Source organism: Myotis brandtii, unplaced genomic scaffold (assembly GCF_000412655.1).
Source record: "Myotis brandtii unplaced genomic scaffold, ASM41265v1 scaffold56, whole genome shotgun sequence".
Classification (NCBI taxonomy): Eukaryota; Metazoa; Chordata; class Mammalia; order Chiroptera; family Vespertilionidae; genus Myotis; species Myotis brandtii.
In genome coordinates, this window is record NW_005370080.1 from 3,208,201 (window position 1) to 3,227,014 (window position 18,814).

General features: G+C 42.7%; 1 protein-coding gene across 1 annotated transcript in view; it reads left to right on the plus strand.

The window, feature by feature from the left end:
• ADTRP (androgen-dependent TFPI-regulating protein) overlaps positions 1–18,814 on the plus strand; it is an 88,182-nt gene that overhangs the window by 22,992 nt on the left and 46,376 nt on the right. The window contains exons 3-4 of the mRNA XM_005878425.2: positions 13,427–13,561; positions 15,054–15,155. Of these exons, the coding sequence (XP_005878487.1) occupies positions 13,427–13,561; positions 15,054–15,155 (237 nt within the window). The remainder of the gene's footprint in view (positions 1–13,426; positions 13,562–15,053; positions 15,156–18,814) is intronic.

Here is an 18,814-nt window from a genome sequence, read left to right on the forward strand (position 1 = left end):
GTTAATCCCCTTTTTGCTTTCCTAACACTGAATCCTATGTTTTCCATTTTCCCCAGTCTTTCTATCTCTCTCATGATAGGCTCTTATTACCTGGGTGACCAGATCATCTGATTGTCCTCCCGTTATCAATCCATCCATCTACCATTCAGATTCCAGATTAATCTTTCTAAAGTGCTGTTTTTGTGTTTTTTTGTTTTGTTTGTTTGTTTGTTTGTTTTGTTTTAAACATAAGCCCGCTTAAGAAGTGTGGTCTACTACTTAAGAAACTATAGTAGCTCCCTTTGACCTTATGAAACCAATTTCAAATTCCTGCATTAAAAGCTCACTACCTTGCCCTAACTGGTTTGGCTCAGTGGATAGAGCATCAGCCTGTGGACTCAACGGTCCCAGGTTCGATTCCAGACAAGGGCCTGTACCTTGGTTTCAGGCACATCCCCAGTGGGGAGTGTGCAGGAGGCAGCTGATCGATGTTTCTCTCTCATCGATGTTTCTAACTCTCTATCCCTCTCCCTTCCTTTCTGTAAAAAATCAATAAAATATATTTTTTAAAAAAAGCTCACTACCTCTTCCTCGCCAAATAATTAAAATAAAATAATAAAAGTTCACTACCCAGCCTTCAGCCTCCCCACCCCCCCCTTCCCCACTTCTCCCACTGCAAGGAAGGCTGCTCTCTTCTTCAGGAATGCCCATGTCTTCTCCAGGGTTGGTTCCCAGACTTCTTGCTATCATTACTCTACCCATGTTCACACTATCCTTCAATGAAAGGCCTACCTACCTCTCCACTTTGTTACTTTCATAGGTCACCTGAAATCCCATATTCTCTTTAAAATCTCTACTGACCGACTCCAGTCCCAATTTGTTTTTACTTCTCCTAAGTTTTTACAGCATCTCTCACTGTCTGCTTATTTATGTTTAGTATTGTTTTCTAATTTCCACCTATATGTGAGTCTTAATATTCCAATCAAATTGTAAGTGGCTCCATAACAGAAATTTTGTCCCCTAGGTCCTTGCCAGTCTTAACAGTCTATGATTCTAAGTTGCATTTGCTACAATGGCTGGCACAGAGTACCTCCATAATAAAAGCTGGGTGACTTGATATGCTGACTGAATTTGACCTTAGCCTTGTCTGCATTCCTGAACAATTAGTCTCTTCTGACACCTCTGGCCCTTGAAATGAGCAGAGAGGCTCACCTATGGCTATTTTCCTTCTGAGCTCTATTACGTGTCATCTTGAAAGTGTGACAATGTGAAGTTTTTCAGTTGGTGAAGATGGGTTGAATGTGTTTCAGAGAATCAATTTAAGGATGGATTTCAAATATGTTACTTAAGGTAAAATCTTGAGCTTTAAAATTTCTAGCTCTTGAGGTCTTGTGGTTGTGTTTCCTAAAGATTAACTAATGATTAATTAGTTAATTAGTTAATTAGTGTTAACTAATGAATAATTAGTTAATGGTTTTGCTTATAAAGTTATAGAGTTCTCATAGCTTCCTATAACATTTTAAAGTTTATTTTTTGTAAGCTTGTGGAAGTCTGTACCCCATCCTGCTTTCCAGGAAATCTACACCCCTCCCCTCTAAATAGCTTTACTTTCTAGTTGGCTGAATATCAGTTATGCCCTCCCCCTTTTTTTTAAATCCTCACCCTAGGATATTTTTCCATTGACTTTTAGAGAGAGTGGAAGAGAGAGGGAAAAACAGAGGGAAATATCAATGTGAGATAAACACATTGATTGGTTGCCTCCAGCACACACCAATACCAGGGCCCGGTCGTGGGAAGAGCCTGCAACCGGGGTACCTGCCCTTGACCAGAATCAAACCAGGGACCCTTCGGTCTGCAGGCCAACATTCTATGCATTGAGCCAAACTGGCTAGGGCAGGTATGCCCGGTTTTAAGAGCAAAGTCCACCGTAGTGGAAGTCAGCATTCCGAGTGTTCCTGGTTTCCTCCTGGAGCTATCCCAGGGGACTCAAAGGGAAGAAACAGGATTGGTGGCAGGCACAGGGGTAAGTTGAGGTGTGAGGGGTGCCACTGAGAATTGGTCATGGTGACCAGTTCATGGCTAGTGCCTAAGGAGAGTAAAGAAAGGAGAGGGGGGACCTGCGTTTCTGCCTAATGAGGGAGTAAAGTGACTCCTGGGAAGAGGCAGCCAATTCTTTCTTGGGAGGTAGAGGCAGTGTTGCCTCATGGTTACAAGCGGAGTTTTAGGTCGTGAGCTCTCTGGGATGTACTTCAGTTTCACCACCTACTAGCTCTGTGACCCTGAGCTAGGTATTTCTTTATATCTTCATTTCCAAATCTGTCAAATAGAAATAAAAATAATTCATAATCACAGAGTGACCATGAGGGATAAATAAGATGGCATGTGGAAAGCACTCAGAATGGTGTAAGCAGTGGGTGAGGGAGAGAGAAGATGGGAGGGTGGTGGTGAGCTTCTAGTCATCTCATCTTTGAGTAGTGGTGCAACAGAGGGAAGGGTGATTTAGTGAAACATGGGTCTCCTCACTGACCATGTTGGGCGGGTCATGTTTCTAGGCAAGGGTCACTCCTCCTTGCTCAATACCTCTTTCTGCAGGCTGCAGGCTCCGGCTCCCCAGGGAGCCACTGCTTTCCCTGCTGCAGCTGCCAAGGTGGAGGCCCTCAGCCCTGGGGCAGTCCTGGAGGCTGAGTTTGCAGGCTCATGCAGGCAGCAATGACTGGTGCTAAATGGGGAAGTTCCCAGAGCTGGGCGTGGAAACAAAGCTGTGCTGTGGACATCCTCGGGGTGCTCACGTCAGCTCAGGTTTCCAGCGCCTCAGTCTTCCACCACCGATGTGCCCCTCCTCGCCATCTACTCCACTTCAACCCATTGACTGCCTCTGACCCCAGGGAAGGCAAGCTGAGGAGTTGTGGGATGGAGGGCACTTTTTAGCTATAATTTGGCTTGCAGAGTTTACCCACTTTTCTGGGTTTTCCTCTTTTTGAAAATGATAGTCCTTCTGAAACATTGTTAGGGGTGTTGCCATGTAACTGGGCTGTCCAGGGGCTATTCTGGGTGGACCCCACCGTTTCTCCCACCCCACTTCAACAGAGACACGACCTTTCCCTCCCCTCTTCATTAATTTGCCTAAGCCTCAGGCAGCTCTGACCTCATTCTCCTCGAGCTCTCAGATGACTACAGTGACCTCATCACATAGGTCCCCAGGGATAGCAAAGCAGGGCTTGGGGAACAGAGGTCCTTGAGGATACTCCATTGGCCCAGACTCCAAGGCAGCCCACAAACAGTGAGAAGACAAGGATCTTTTATGTTACAGAACTCAGTTCAATACTTGGGGCCAACCTTTAATGTCTATCATCAGGTTAATGTATTAATCTGTGGAACTCTTAAATTCAACCATCAAAAATACACTTAACTGTGTATTTTACAAAAATACACTTAACTGTGTATTTAACAAAAATACTTAAGGCTGCTGTTCTTAGCTCTGAGGAAGCTGCAAAGGATGAAGGCTGATAGAAGGGAATAGTTACCACTAACATCCAAAAGAAAAGAGATGTAATTAATTGAGCAACCATGACAGCATTTTGGTAGATTCTCTACACACAGTTTAGAGATGAGTGAGGCTTAGCTTTTGGAGTCAGCCTGCCTGGGTGTGATTGCTGGCTCTGCCATTTATTTGCTGTGGGATCTTAAGTGAGTTACCTAACTTCTCTGTGCCTTAGTTTCCTTATATGTAGTGGATACTGAGGGGTGTTACTCAGACCCCCCACCTCGCCAGCACAGAGGTACTCATCCCCCAGCTCTTGGGAGAAGTGTTGGCTGCTGATGACTCACAGCTGAGCGCCTGTCCCAGACCTGGGCTCAGCTGAAGGAGCTGCCTAGGGACCAAGGCTCAGGGACCTCCCTGGGGTTGCTGTATCCAATGACTGGTTGATTTGGGGTGCAAAGGCTCCAGGACAATTCTGAAGGGCCACTTCAGCTCCAGGGCTCCTTCCGGGATTAGCTGATTCCCTGCAGCCATGTTGCCTCTTAGCTTTTCTTGCTGCTCAGTCCTGTTCCCTACTTCCTTCCCTCACTCTCACAGAAGGTCTACGAGCACCCTCAATGAACACTCTGCAGGCTGACCTTGGAGTCTCAGGTTGTGTTTCCCAAGGAACCTGACCTACATAATGTAAAAGAGTAAACATACGGAAAGGTTCCTCCTCCTCTTTCTCTTTCGCCTCCTCCTCCTCCTGCTCTATTTATTTCTTCTTCTTCCTAATAAAAACATATTAATATAGAGCCTGCCCTGGCCTGGATTATGTCTAACACAATTTCAAGCACCCAATAGGCACTCTGTGAATGTTGGTTGCATGCATAAATGACAAGAACATGTTTCTAACTAGTAAGAGCCATTTTCTAGGGACCGACTTGTAAGACAGTCTACCCTACAGCCATCCTACTACTGAGGATCGTGGTCATCAGCTATGCAACTCTGGCCAAGCATTCTTATAATTCTTCTTTCCAACCTGTCCCTCAGTGTTCTTGGTTTCTTCTCTCTTTTTTCCCCCCTCATCATTCCAGTTTGTATTCTTCCCCTCTGTTCTTTTCCTTGTTCTGTATTTCAAATTCTTACTTACTAGTAAACTAAATGCATTAATTATTATTGAAGTAGTATATGCATATAATACAAATATATCTGTACTTGACAAAGGCTTCCTCTACCTGCTCCTTGTGCCACCACCCTAACCACTACACTACAATTAGTCCCCATTGGCTTTTATTCTGAAATAGTCTCTCATTGCAAGTATTGCATCATTTCCAAAGCGAGACCTAAGAAAGTCCCGGCCTGTCCAAGTCAGGCACGGAGTGCTGAGCTGGGCATTGGATTACTTGACTCATCTAATAAGAGTTTTAATGTCTTGCTCAGGAAACTTGTGGAATCTCCCTCTCTGGAATAATTTTTTGCATACAAAAATTCTCATTTCCTGCAATGGTTTAATTCTGGCTTAAAGGCAAAGCCATAAACTTGATGACTTAGAGAGACTAAGTTTCTGTGATTTCAAGATTTTTTGTGAATTTTGTGAAGACACATGAATATAAAAATTAAATATCCTTTAGCTATGGTTTCTTTCTTAAATTGCGCTAGTTATAAAAATGTATATTCAGCTCTCCCAGGTGGTAAGTTTGTCAGCAAGCAACAAAAATGGAAGACATCTACCAAACTAGGACCAGCGGCATTTCAGAAAAAGGCACAAAAATACCAAACAGAATTTGAGAAGGACTGGTAGAAAAGATAAATCAGAGAGCAGCTCTGAAGTGGGTCTTGAATCAAGAGGATACCATTAGCTCTGCTTTCCTGGGAAGTCAAAGTAGCTGAAAAATGTAAAAGACAGTAATGTTGTTAAGACAAGGCCAGTTGTTGCTGTCTTATTTTAAGTCTGCTGTGTTATTCTGCTTGGGCTACCACAGACTGGGTGCCTTAAACAACAGAAATTTATTTCTCTCAGTTCTAGAGGCTAAAAGTCCAAGATCAAGGTGCTGGCAGGGCTGGTTTCTCCTGAGACTTTTCTTTGGCTTGCAGATGGCCACCTTCTTCCTATGTTTTCACATGGTCTTCCCTCTAGATTTCTGTGCCCTGATCTCCTCTTATGAAGGCCCCAGTCATAATTTAATTACCTCTTTAAAGACCCTATATCCAAATGCAGTCCCACTCTGAGTACTGGGGGGTTATAACTTCAACATACCAGTATCAACTTTGCGTCAGGGGACACAGTTCACCCCATAGCAACTACCATTTTCTCCCATGACTATTCTTTCCATGCATGTTTTGTTAAACCTTCCATTGTACTCTCCTTAGAGAAAGAGCAGGCCATTGTGCTCTTCGGTGAGCTGATCCAAGCCTGTCCTTGAAGCCCCCAGAAGCCTCCTCACTGAGTGAGGCCATGGTGCCTCCCTCTCCTTGCCCTCCAGCTCTGCTGTGTGGTTCCTCTATGCCCCAGTTCTTGCCTATTTACTTCTCTTGGCTACACCCTAGCTCCTCCCTCCTGAGCTCCTGTGTGAGGGCTCCATAATATTCCTTGTTGATGATGGCACATCAGTGCAGATTAAAATCACTGGGGATGTTGGTATCTTTACACTGTGGTGTATGCCTGTGAAATAATATGTGAGCTGAGGGTGGAGGGGGAGGAGTGATTGGCATGTTTATGGTGTGGAGGCAATTTTTATTGATGAAGGAGAAGCCGTGGAAGTTCTGAGTAATGTGTTCTTTTCCCCAATTCAATTTCCACATTCTGCAACTGGGGAAGGAAAGAGAAAGTCAGGAGGAGCTTGACTAGAAAGGTTCCTCCTTCTTCTTCTCCTTCACCTTCTCCTCCTCCTCCAACTCCTCCTCCTCCTCCTCCTGCTCTATTTCTTCTTCTTCCTAATAAGAACATATTAATATAGAGCCTTCCCTGGCCTGGATTATGTCTAACACAATTTCAAGCACCCAATAGGCACTCTGTGAATGTTGGTTGCATGCATAAATGACAAGAACATGTTTCTAACTAGTAAGAGCCATTTTCTAGGGACCGACTTGTAAGACAGTCTACCCTACAGCCATCCTACTACTGAGGATCGTGGTCATCAGCTATGCAACTCTGGCCAAGCATTCTTATAATTCTTCTTTCCAACCTGTCCCGCAGTGTTCTTGGTTTCTTTTCTCCCCCCACCCCCCCATCATTCCAGTTTGTATTCTTCCCCTCTGTTCTTTTCCTTGTTCTGTATTTCAAATTCTTACTTACTAGTAAACTAAATGCATTAATTATTATTGAAGTAGTATATGCATATAATACAAATATATCTGTACTTGACAAAGGCTTCCTCTACCTGCTCCTTGTGCCACCACCCTAACCACTACACTACAATTAGTCCCCATTGGCTTTTATTCTGAAATAGTCTCTCATTGCAAGTATTGCATCATTTCCAAAGCGAGACCTAAGAAAGTCCCGGCCTGTCCAAGTCAGGCACGGAGTGCTGAGCTGGGCATTGGATTACTTGACTCATCTAATAAGAGTTTTAATGTCTTGCTCAGGAAACTTGTGGAATCTCCCTCTCTGGAATAATTTTTTGCATACAAAAATTCTCATTTCCTGCAATGGTTTAATTCTGGCTTAAAGGCAAAGCCATAAACTTGATGACTTAGAGAGACTAAGTTTCTGTGATTTCAAGATTTTTTGTGAATTTTGTGAAGACACATGAATATAAAAATTAAATATCCTTTAGCTATGGTTTCTTTCTTAAATTGCGCTAGTTATAAAAATGTATATTCAGCTCTCCCAGGTGGTAAGTTTGTCAGCAAGCAACAAAAATGGAAGACATCTACCAAACTAGGACCAGCGGCATTTCAGAAAAAGGCACAAAAATACCAAACAGAATTTGAGAAGGACTGGTAGAAAAGATAAATCAGAGAGCAGCTCTGAAGTGGGTCTTGAATCAAGAGGATACCATTAGCTCTGCTTTCCTGGGAAGTCAAAGTAGCTGAAAAATGTAAAAGACAGTAATGTTGTTAAGACAAGGCCAGTTGTTGCTGTCTTATTTTAAGTCTGCTGTGTTATTCTGCTTGGGCTACCACAGACTGGGTGCCTTAAACAACAGAAATTTATTTCTCTCAGTTCTAGAGGCTAAAAGTCCAAGATCAAGGTGCTGGCAGGGCTGGTTTCTCCTGAGACTTTTCTTTGGCTTGCAGATGGCCACCTTCTTCCTATGTTTTCACATGGTCTTCCCTCTAGATTTCTGTGCCCTGATCTCCTCTTATGAAGGCCCCAGTCATAATTTAATTACCTCTTTAAAGACCCTATATCCAAATGCAGTCCCACTCTGAGTACTGGGGGGTTATAACTTCAACATACCAGTATCAACTTTGCGTCAGGGGACACAGTTCACCCCATAGCAACTACCATTTTCTCCCATGACTATTCTTTCCATGCATGTTTTGTTAAACCTTCCATTGTACTCTCCTTAGAGAAAGAGCAGGCCATTGTGCTCTTTGGTGAGCTGATTCAAACCTGTCCTTGAAGCCCCCAGAAGCCTCCTCACTGAGTGAGGCCATGGTGCCTCCCTCTCCTTGCCCTCCAGCTCTGCTGTGTGGTTCCTCTATGCCCCAGTTCTTGCCTATTTACTTCTCTTGGCTACACCCTAGCTCCTCCCTCCTGAGCTCCTGTGTGAGGGCTCCATAATATTCCTTGTTGATGATGGCACATCAGTGCAGATTAAAATCACTGGGGATGTTGGTATCTTTACACTGTGGCGTATGCCTGTGAAATAATATGTGAGCTGAGGGTGGAGGGGGAGGAGTGATTGGCATGTTTATGGTGTGGAGGCAATTTTTATTGATGAAGGAGAAGCCGTGGAAGTTCTGAGTAATGTGTTCTTTTCCCCAATTCAATTTCCACATTCTGCAACTGGGGAAGGAAAGAGGAGAAGGAGAGAGAGAGAAAGAGAGAGGAAGAGAAACATTGAAACATTGGTGTGAGAGAGACACATCAATCGGTTGCCTCCTTCATGCGCTCTGGTTGGGGCGGGGATAAAAACTGCAATGCAGGTACATGTTTGACCGGTAATCAAATCTGTGACCCTCCAATGTGCAGCCAATAGGCACTCTGTGAATGTTGGTTGCATGCATAAATGACAAGAACATGTTTCTAACTAGTAAGAGCCATTTTCTAGGGACCGACTTGTAAGACAGTCTACCCTACAGCCATCCTACTACTGAGGATCGTGGTCATCAGCTATGCAACTCTGGCCAAGCATTCTTATAATTCTTCTTTCCAACCTGTCCCGCAGTGTTCTTGGTTTCTTTTCTCCCCCCACCCCCCCATCATTCCAGTTTGTATTCTTCCCCTCTGTTCTTTTCCTTGTTCTGTATTTCAAATTCTTACATACTAGTAAACTAAATGCATTAATTATTATTGAGATAGTATATGCATATAATACAAATATATCTGTACTTGACAAAGGCTTCCTCTACCTGCTCCTCGTGCCACCACCCTAACCACTACACTACAATTAGTCCCCATTGGCTTTTATTCTGAAATAGTCTCTCATTGCAAGTATTGCATCATTTCCAAAGCGAGACCTAAGAAAGTCCCGGCCTGTCCAAGTCAGGCACGGAGTGCTGAGCTGGGCATTGGATTACTTGACTCATCTAATAAGAGTTTTAATGTCTTGCTCAGGAAACTTGTGGAATCTCCCTCTCTGGAATAATTTTTTGCATACAAAAATTCTCATTTCCTGCAATGGTTTAATTCTGGCTTAAAGGCAAAGCCATAAACTTGATGACTTAGAGAGACTAAGTTTCTGTGATTTCAAGATTTTTTGTGAATTTTGTGAAGACACATGAATATAAAAATTAAATATCCTTTAGCTATGGTTTCTTTCTTAAATTGCGCTAGTTATAAAAATGTATATTCAGCTCTCCCAGGTGGTAAGTTTGTCAGCAAGCAACAAAAATGGAAGACATCTACCAAACTAGGACCAGCGGCATTTCAGAAAAAGGCACAAAAATACCAAACAGAATTTGAGAAGGACTGGTAGAAAAGATAAATCAGAGAGCAGCTCTGAAGTGGGTCTTGAATCAAGAGGATACCATTAGCTCTGCTTTCCTGGGAAGTCAAAGTAGCTGAAAAATGTAAAAGACAGTAATGTTGTTAAGACAAGGCCAGTTGTTGCTGTCTTATTTTAAGTCTGCTGTGTTATTTCTGCTTGGCTACCACAGACTGGGTGCCTTAAACAACAGAAATTTATTTCTCTCAGTTCTAGAGGCTAAAAGTCCAAGATCAAGGTGCTGGCAGGGCTGGTTTCTCCTGAGACTTTTCTTTGGCTTGCAGATGGCCACCTTCTTCCTATGTTTTCACATGGTCTTCCCTCTAGATTTCTGTGCCCTGATCTCCTCTTATGAAGGCCCCAGTCATAATTTAATTACCTCTTTAAAGACCCTATATCCAAATGCAGTCCCACTCTGAGTACTGGGGGGTTATAACTTCAACATACCAGTATCAACTTTGCGTCAGGGGACACAGTTCACCCCATAGCAACTACCATTTTCTCCCATGACTATTCTTTCCATGCATGTTTTGTAAAACCTTCCATTGTACTCTCCTTAGAGAAAGAGCAGGCCATTGTGCTCTTTGGTGAGCTGATTCAAACCTGTCCTTGAAGCCCCCAGAAGCCTCCTCACTGAGTGAGGCCATGGTGCCTCCCTCTCCTTGCCCTCCAGCTCTGCTGTGTGGTTCCTCTATGCCCCAGTTCTTGCCTATTTACTTCTCTTGGCTACACCCTAGCTCCTCCCTCCTGAGCTCCTGTGTGAGGGCTCCATAATATTCCTTGTTGATGATGGCACATCAGTGCAGATTAAAATCACTGGGGATGTTGGTATCTTTACACTGTGGTGTATGCCTGTGAAATAATATGTGAGCTGAGGGTGGAGGGGGAGGAGTGATTGGCATGTTTATGGTGTGGAGGCAATTTTTATTGATGAAGGAGAAGCCGTGAAAGTTCTGAGTAATGTGTTCTTTTCCCCAATTCAATTTCCACATTCTGCAACTGGGGAAGGAAAGAGAAAGTCAGGAGGAGCTTGACTCATGATGATCCGAGGAGGCTCTCGCTAAGGAAAGTGGTCACGTGGACTTCACATGCTGGGTGGAGGCAGCCTCTCCCCGAAGAGGGAAAACTGGCAGGCACTCAGTGCTCAGTACGTGATTAATTGCTGTGTTGATAGAACAGTGCAGGCCTTCTCACCCAGAGCCCAGGCCCCAGGCCTGCCTTTCCTAACGAAAGCAGCTGCCTGCTGTGGCCTAAATAGCTGGGGTGGGGGCGGGAGTAGGCTGGAGGAGTGACTTTTTCTCATATCCATGTGCAAAAGACTGCACTTCAAATTCTATAGCCCTAAGGGCCAGATGTCAAAAGTAAGTGACAAGTATTGGGATGGCAACCTCTTCATGGCATTTAAAATTGTTGCCCGCTCTTCCCTGAAATGTCCCCTTCTTGCTTGAAGCTTTCTCCTTCTGGGACCATGAGTTTCTGGTACATTCCTGGTTTTTCACCATGTGATCATTCTTTAGTGTTTTGCTGGCCCCTTACCCCTATGTCCCTTAGATGACGCCATTTCCTCGCATTCACTTCCCACTTCTCTCTTCTCTTCTCTCTTCTCCTCCCTCTCTCTAGCAATCTCATCTCACCAATAGGGTTCAACTCCCTACACCTCTACAACTCCACCTCTCCTGAGAAGACCAGGTCTAATTTTCAAAGTGGAAGCTCCTCTAGGCAAGTGGTTCTTAATCTTAGCTGCCCTGAATAGAATCACTTGGGATAATTTTTTTTTAAATCCTGAAGCCTAGGCTACACCCCCCAGACCCATTAAATTAGAATCTCTGGGTCAGAAAAAAATCAGGCATCAGTATTTTTAAAAATATATATTTATTGATTTCAGAGAGGAAGGGAGAGGGAGAGGGAGAGAGAGAGAGAGAGAGAGAGAGAGAGAGAGAGAAACATCAATGATGAGAGAGAATCAATAATTGGCTGCCTCATACATGCCCCACACTGGGGATGGAACCTGCAACCTTGGGTATGTGCCCTGACTGGGAATCAAACTGTGACCTCCTGGTTCATAAATCGACGCTCAACCACTGAACCATGCCAGCTGGGCAGTATTTTTGAAGTCATTTTTAATTCTCTCACCTATGGATAATTGGCCTTCTTCTGACCTCCTGCAGTTCTTTATCTGAACTGTTCTTAGAATTCTGATACTTTTTTTAAAAGTCTGGCTCAAGTACTAGACTCTGGGTCTCAAATCCTGGCTTTGACACTTACCAGCTATGAGACTTTAGGGAACTTTGTTCATCTATCTATGCCTAAGTTTCCTCATCTGTAAAATGGGTTAAGAGAGGGAATAATAATAGGACTTACCTCATAAGGTTGTTAATTAGAAATTAAAAGCCTAGATCAGTACCTGGTATATAACAAGACATCATTAAAAACCAGCTATTATAGCTTTGAGTAGTCACTAGGATTTTAAGTGATACATTTATGTCTGATCCAGTGGTTCTAGAACTTTAGCTTATATAGAGACCTACCTGAGAGTAAACCTGACCTAATTTACCTCTGGATCCTCTCCCACCCACACCTTCAGCCTAAGGACTGTCAGGAGGTCAACCCTGCTAGAACTTTCCTAGAGTTCAGACCCAGAGGTCATTCCCCAACAGCCCACTTGATCCATCAAGTCCCCAGGTTCCAGAACTTGCCTGACGCACACTCTCAGAACAGAGTCCCGACCCTTTCGTACCAATCTAGAGTTTTCAAGGAATACGATGGATTCTGATGCAAGCATAGTTCAAAAACAACCCCAACTCTGTATGAGAAGTCAAAGGTTGGTACAAAAAATTAAGAGTGGGCAAAGTTTGCCTTTATGTGATCTTCCTTCGAAATGGCCCCCTTCTCTTTTAGCTGACATTAAGGATTTCACAGGAGTTAGTGACTGACCAGAGCCCATGGCTTGCTGTATCTCTGTAGATTTAAATCACTTTCTCAGACAAATTTTCTCTTTAAGGTCTTCAGGCACTAACCCCACCCCTCCTTTTTTTTTTTTTTTTTTTTTTTTTTGTTAATCCTCACCTAAGGACATTTTTTTCCATTGATTTTAGAGAGAGTGGAATGGGGGGGGGAGAAGGAGAGAGAGAGAAAGAGAGAGGAAGAGAAACATCTAAACATCGATGTGAGAGAGACACATCAATCGGTTGCCTCCTGCATGCGCTCTGGTTGGGGCCGGGGATAAAAACTGCAATGCAGGTACATGTTTGACCGGTAATCAAATCTGTGACCCTCCAATGTGCAGGACAATGCTCTGACCATTGGGCAACACAGGTCAGGGCTCAGGTACCACCTTTTAATGAAGGAAGAATACTGTCTTCTCCCTCAAATAAGCTAGATGCATTTTATGTGTTTCCTCCAAGAGAGAAAAGAGCTCCTTTATGGTGCTCTTGACCCCGATTCTGGCTTCTCTAATTAGGTTGCAGCACTAGGCATTTTTCTTAATTTTTCTTCCTAGGAAGAACATGTCCACCATTGTATCTGGCTCTCTGCCCTTGTGCTGTTTATTTTTTTCCACCTCTGTGCAGCCAAGGTATCTAGCTCATTGCATTCTCCTTTTAAGCTGACTCTTTTTGTTTGTTTGTTTCCATTTTTGCTCAAGTCCATTACACTAAATACTGTACACATTATTATCCCCTAAACAATTTTACTCTATCAGTTTTATCGAGCAAGGTCAGGGCCCAGCGAGCTGGAAGAACAACACTTGAATTGGCTTTCAACCAAAACAGCCAACATCACCCTTCCTTCTCAAATCCACATTGCTCCCAGAGGGATGGAGCTTTACGTCGGTGAATAATGTATTAATTAAAGCAAATGAAAATGCCCTCATTTGTTGTAATGAATTTAGTTCTTGCAGGCCATTTTCTATGGGGTCGCTTGCCTGGAAGATGTGCTGAAGAGAATGAAAGGAAAAAAAGACATTAAGTTCATAACTGCCTTCAGAGACCTGCTTTTCACCACACTGGCTTTTCCTGTATCCACAGTGAGTTCCAAAGATGCATATGCAATGTAATACACATGTGCATATGGGCGAACGCGTCTCCTGGGTGGCAAGGCTGTTTCGAGTCCATTATTTTAGACCAGAACAACTGCATTTGCATAAATGTCCTGAGATCTGCATCAGGAGCACAATACTGACAGAATTCTCATTAGCTTTTGTGTCTTTGTGAATGTTTGATGCAAGATCCTTATTGCTGTTCTAATAGGGAAGTTTAAAGGGCCTTTCTTAATCAAAATACAACTGAGATAACCTTGGTTCCAGCAGGGGGATGGGAATGAAGAGTGCTAGGGAGATAGATAACTCATTTTCCCTTTTATACATCTTGTTTCACTTGCTGCAATTAGCACGTGTTACTTCTGCAAGTAGAAACCATACAAAAGAGATATGGGAAATTTCAAAGTTGGCACATGAAAACGGCAATTGAAGCGAGAGACAATCTGTCTGAAATACCTGGTATGGGGCACAAAATGGGTGCCTCATTCATTTTGTTGTATGAATGGACATTGGAAAGAAGCAAGAGCAAGACTAATGCAAGGGAGAGTCAGCTTGTTTGCTGACACTGTCCACACTTCTATGACACTGCTTATGTTTTCATTCATTAGTTAGAATGGAAACAAGCAGATCAAGCGCGCCAGCTGCCCAGCAGGACCTATAATTAGACATGACTACCTCCTTCCACTTGTCATTGTCCTGCTTCCTGAAGTATTGAGACTTCAAACTTAAATGCAAAATGAAGCTCCCCAAACTCTGAGTTCCCAGATTACAGAGCAAATCCTGGTATTCCAGCTTCACTTTGCAGGATACCTCCTCCGTCACCCCCATAAATCTAAAGGCCAAGTTTTATATAACAATGGAAGTTATTCATTTTTTAAGGCTTAGAAATTGAAGCTTTGGAATTTAAGAAGATAAGAAAGTTGGAAAATTAATAGTTTCTCCCCCCCCGCCCCCATTTTTTCATTGACTTTGATATAGAGCACAGACACTTCGAAAAGACACCCAAGGGCTATGCGAGAATGGGGATGAACCTAAACCTCTGAGCAATGGAGAGATCCAGCTCTCAGTTAACTAGCTTGGGAGTTTGTCACTACTCCCCCCTCCCCTTCCTACTTCCCCTTGCCATGTCTATGTAGGGGGTGGGCAAGGAAAGTGTAAGACTCAAGGCACTCCATGTGGCGGCTCTCAGCACTCCTGGTGAGCTTAAAGAAGAGAGGTCATTGGTTAAAATGAAATGACTTAATGGTCTGCAAATCCTGTTTATCTTTATCCTTTCTGCCTGCCACAGTGACAAATAATTGATCCCTAACTCTCCAGACTCCCCAGAGAATTGATATTACAATTCTACGATATGGAATTTTTTTCATTTTACATTTTTATAATGTCTTTAAAACTGGTATTTATTTTTATTTTGCTATGTTTTTTAAAAAAGCTCTGATTGAAAACAAACCTAATGCTATTTTTGTGTTTTATTTTCCAGTTTGTATTTTTGACATTCTGGCTACTCTTTCTCTATGACCGAGAACTCGTTTACCCTAAGGCCCTAGACGGTATCTTTCCAGTGTGGCTCAATCATGCAATGGTGAGTGAGGGGAAAATTTAGTGAATATAGAAAGGCAACAGCCTTTGGATTGAACTCCAAAGTGCCTTGTTTGTTTCTGAACTTTTCCTCAATCTCCAACATCCTGTTCTCTCCTCCCTCTCCGTCTTGTCACTATTTATTTAAAGAGCTCATTGAGGATATAAAATGAACAAAAACTGGTTCTGTGATTGCAGTCACTGAGAGCAGAGGGGTGTCCAGGAAAGACTCTGCCAAGTTACATATGAAGTCATTGAAAAGACACGCAACCATAAGGGCAGGCAACTTCTGGGTGGCTGCTGTCCTGAGAGAGAAGTGACTTCAATAAGTAACATGTAATGAAAATTCTGGTCCAGGAATGGAAGTAAGCAAGCTTAAGAAAATCCACCCCGACATCCAAAGACTATCTCAGAGCTCAACAGCAGCTTCTTAGCTAACACCTGATCAGGACTATTCATCGCAAGTGAAATTATTATTTACATGTTTCTATGAACACATTCCCGTTTGTTTTTTTATTCATGGACGTATTTTTAAAGGGCTAAATAGTAAACCTGACTTACTCTGAGATATTCAGGATAGTAGTGTCTGAATCCAGTAACAGTGACCTGGACAAGCGGAGTGGGAGCGAGGCTGTCCAGGTCTTGGTTGAAGGATGGGCCTGAGTCACTGGCACTACATGCATGAAGAAATCGTTCAACGTCTAGCTTAGCTGTTTCACACCAATGTATTTCACATTAGTTAGGAGTTCAGAATGAGGTTTCAGAGTCTGTGAAGCAAATGACATTTAAAAACCAGCGAAGATCACAAGGGACTGGCATTATTAACGCGCCCCAAGATCACAGACTTTCTTTGACCTACACCCTTCCATTGTTCTAACACTCACATGGTTACCAATCCAGAAAAACAGCTCAGTCCACTGACTCTGCCCTTCCACATACCTCATTCCTCAGTAAAAATGTAGTTTCAGTTTTAAACATGTGTTCAATGAGGTACTGATTACTGACTAAGATATCCAAGTTCTAAACTAATTTAGAGTTTAGGACTAAAAACTATATATCAAAGAAATCTCACTTCTCAGGGACCCTCTCCTACCACCTTCTTTTGTCTGACCACTTCCTTTGGGGAATGTCTGACCACCTTTCTAATTCCCATTAATGTTAACCTGAGACACCTATGTAGGGAATATTCCTGCTTTTTCATGGTACTTTACGAAGCATGTTCCTCAAATATGAATTCATTTAATTCATGCAACCTTCTTTCGATAACAACTACAATCCTGATTTTTACAAATTAGGGGAAAAAGCTCAGAGAAGTTAAGTGATTTGCCCGGAGCCACAGAGCTGGTAAGTGGCGACATTAGGATTTAAATCCAAGGCTAATTCTGGTCCCCCTTATCTTTTGCTGCAGTGAGTGCAGAAGTGAGGTTTGATCTGGTTTCATAATTCACCAGGCAAGAAAAGATTGCTTGATTAACACAGCAAAGTGAGAATTTTCACTTAAAAAATCCGGAATCCCCATCTGTATGCTAATAAGACCAAACTTGATTTACAAAAATGAAGTGATTTGGGATAACTGACTGAGCTAGATGTTGCTAAACTAAAAAAAAAAAAAAGCAGACTCTTGAAAGTGTCTTTTATTTGGGGCCAACCACATATATCACACCTTTTCCAGGCTTGGTGAGCTCATGTAGTGTTTTCCTGCAACTGTTCCAAGCTTTCCAGCTCTTTAGGTTCATTTTCCAGTGGAAGTAAGGTTGGGTTTCTTTCAAATACTTGCTTTGGTGACACCCAGTTTCTGTGACCTTGCTAAACAGCCATGTGGATTTTTAGATGGCTGTACAATGTACATCACATCCAAGAGCAAAGAGTACACTGTACAGCAGAATTCCTAAAATGTTTTTATGCCTTCACAAATATTCCTGCTTTTTCATGGTACTTTACGAAGCATGTTCCTCAAATATGAGTTCATTTAATTCATGAAACCTTCTTTCGATAACAACTATAATCCTGATTTTTACAAATTGGGAAAAAAAAGCTCAGAGAAGTTAAGTGATTTGCCTGGAGCCACAGAGCTCACTAGGATTTAAATCCAAGGCTAATTCTGGTCCCCCTTATCTTTTGCTGCAGTGAGTGCAGAAGTGAGGTTTGATCTGGTTTCATAATTCACCAGGCAAGAAAAGATTGCTTGATTAACACAGCAAAGTGAGAATTTTCACTTAAAAAATCCGGAATCCCCATCTGTATGCTAATAAGACCAAACTTGATTTACAAAAATGAAGTGATTTGGGATAACTGACTGAGCTAGATGTTGCTAAACTAAAAAAAAAAAAAAGCAGACTCTTGAAAGTGTCTTTTATTTGGGGCCAACCACATATATCACACCTTTTCCAGGCTTGGTGAGCTCATGTAGTGTTTTCCTGCAACTGTTCCAAGCTTTCCAGCTCTTTAGGTTCATTTTCCAGTGGAAGTAAGGTTGGGTTTCTTTCAAATACTTGCTTTGGTGACACCCAGCTTCTGTGACCTTGCTGAACAGCCATGTGGATTTTTAGATGGCTGTACAATGTACATCACATCCAAGAGCAAAGAGTACACTGTACAGCAGAATTCCTAAAATGTTTTTATGCCTTCACAACCTGGGGTTTCTGTTTGTTCCTAGTCCTTTAGTCAATGAAGTAACCTGAATATCTCAGAGAGAGGGGGCTAGGGACAAAGGAGGTGGGGCAATGGTGATAAAGAGAAAAGAGGAGGGGGCCACCTGTCTTCAATCAGACACAGACTCTGTGATTCTGTTAATTTAAATGGAGGAACTCCCAGCAGAGCATTTCTAGGGGAAAAGGTTGGCATCCGCAAAACCAGCTTTGGGTATCCCTACTGTGATCATCAAACTTCCATGCTTCCTTTTGGTGTCTGCTTCAAGTCCAGTGTCCTCATGACTGCACCTCATCCCTCTCTCCACATGTGTCTCCTATTCTGGACATTTTCTGTCCTCATCATTAAGTCCTTCTGTCCTATTGTGTCCAGGAATGCTTTCTGCTAACTTCTTAAATACTAGTATAAACAAATATGGAAATGGCTGTTACCCGGTTACTTGTTAACACAGCCTACATTTTAACAGTGTCCTTCCATGACAACCCAAAGGAATCAATACCCAGAAGTCACCACTGTGGCAGCCAGAATGATGATGGGCAGTCAGGCTAGGATTGCCTACACAGTATGTGGAAATTGCTTCCTGTACTGCTCCTTTTTCTTTCTCCTACATTTGGTACTAGTTGCCTACACAGTATGTGGGAAATTGCTTCCTGTACTGCTCCTTTTTCTTTCTCCTCCACAATGTAAGAATTACTGGCACACATAGCCAGTGTCAAACTTTCCTGAAAGGTTCCTTCATTTCACAGCAGTTACGTTTTCGATTTTGTCCTTAGCTTGGAAATATTTCCCCTATTGCCATTTGTGATGATGCCCTGCATTTTATGAGTAATATTTGTCAAATTAATAAATACCACTCTCTCCTTTGGCACAGTGAAGTTCTAAAACTTCCATGATTTATCAAATCTTTGGAATCCTCCCAGTGCAAGCTTTTTAGCTCACTGGAGACTTGTCATTGCAGTAGGACCATTCAAAGCTGACTGTCATCTCTAATGGACATTTTTCTACCTTTGTCTT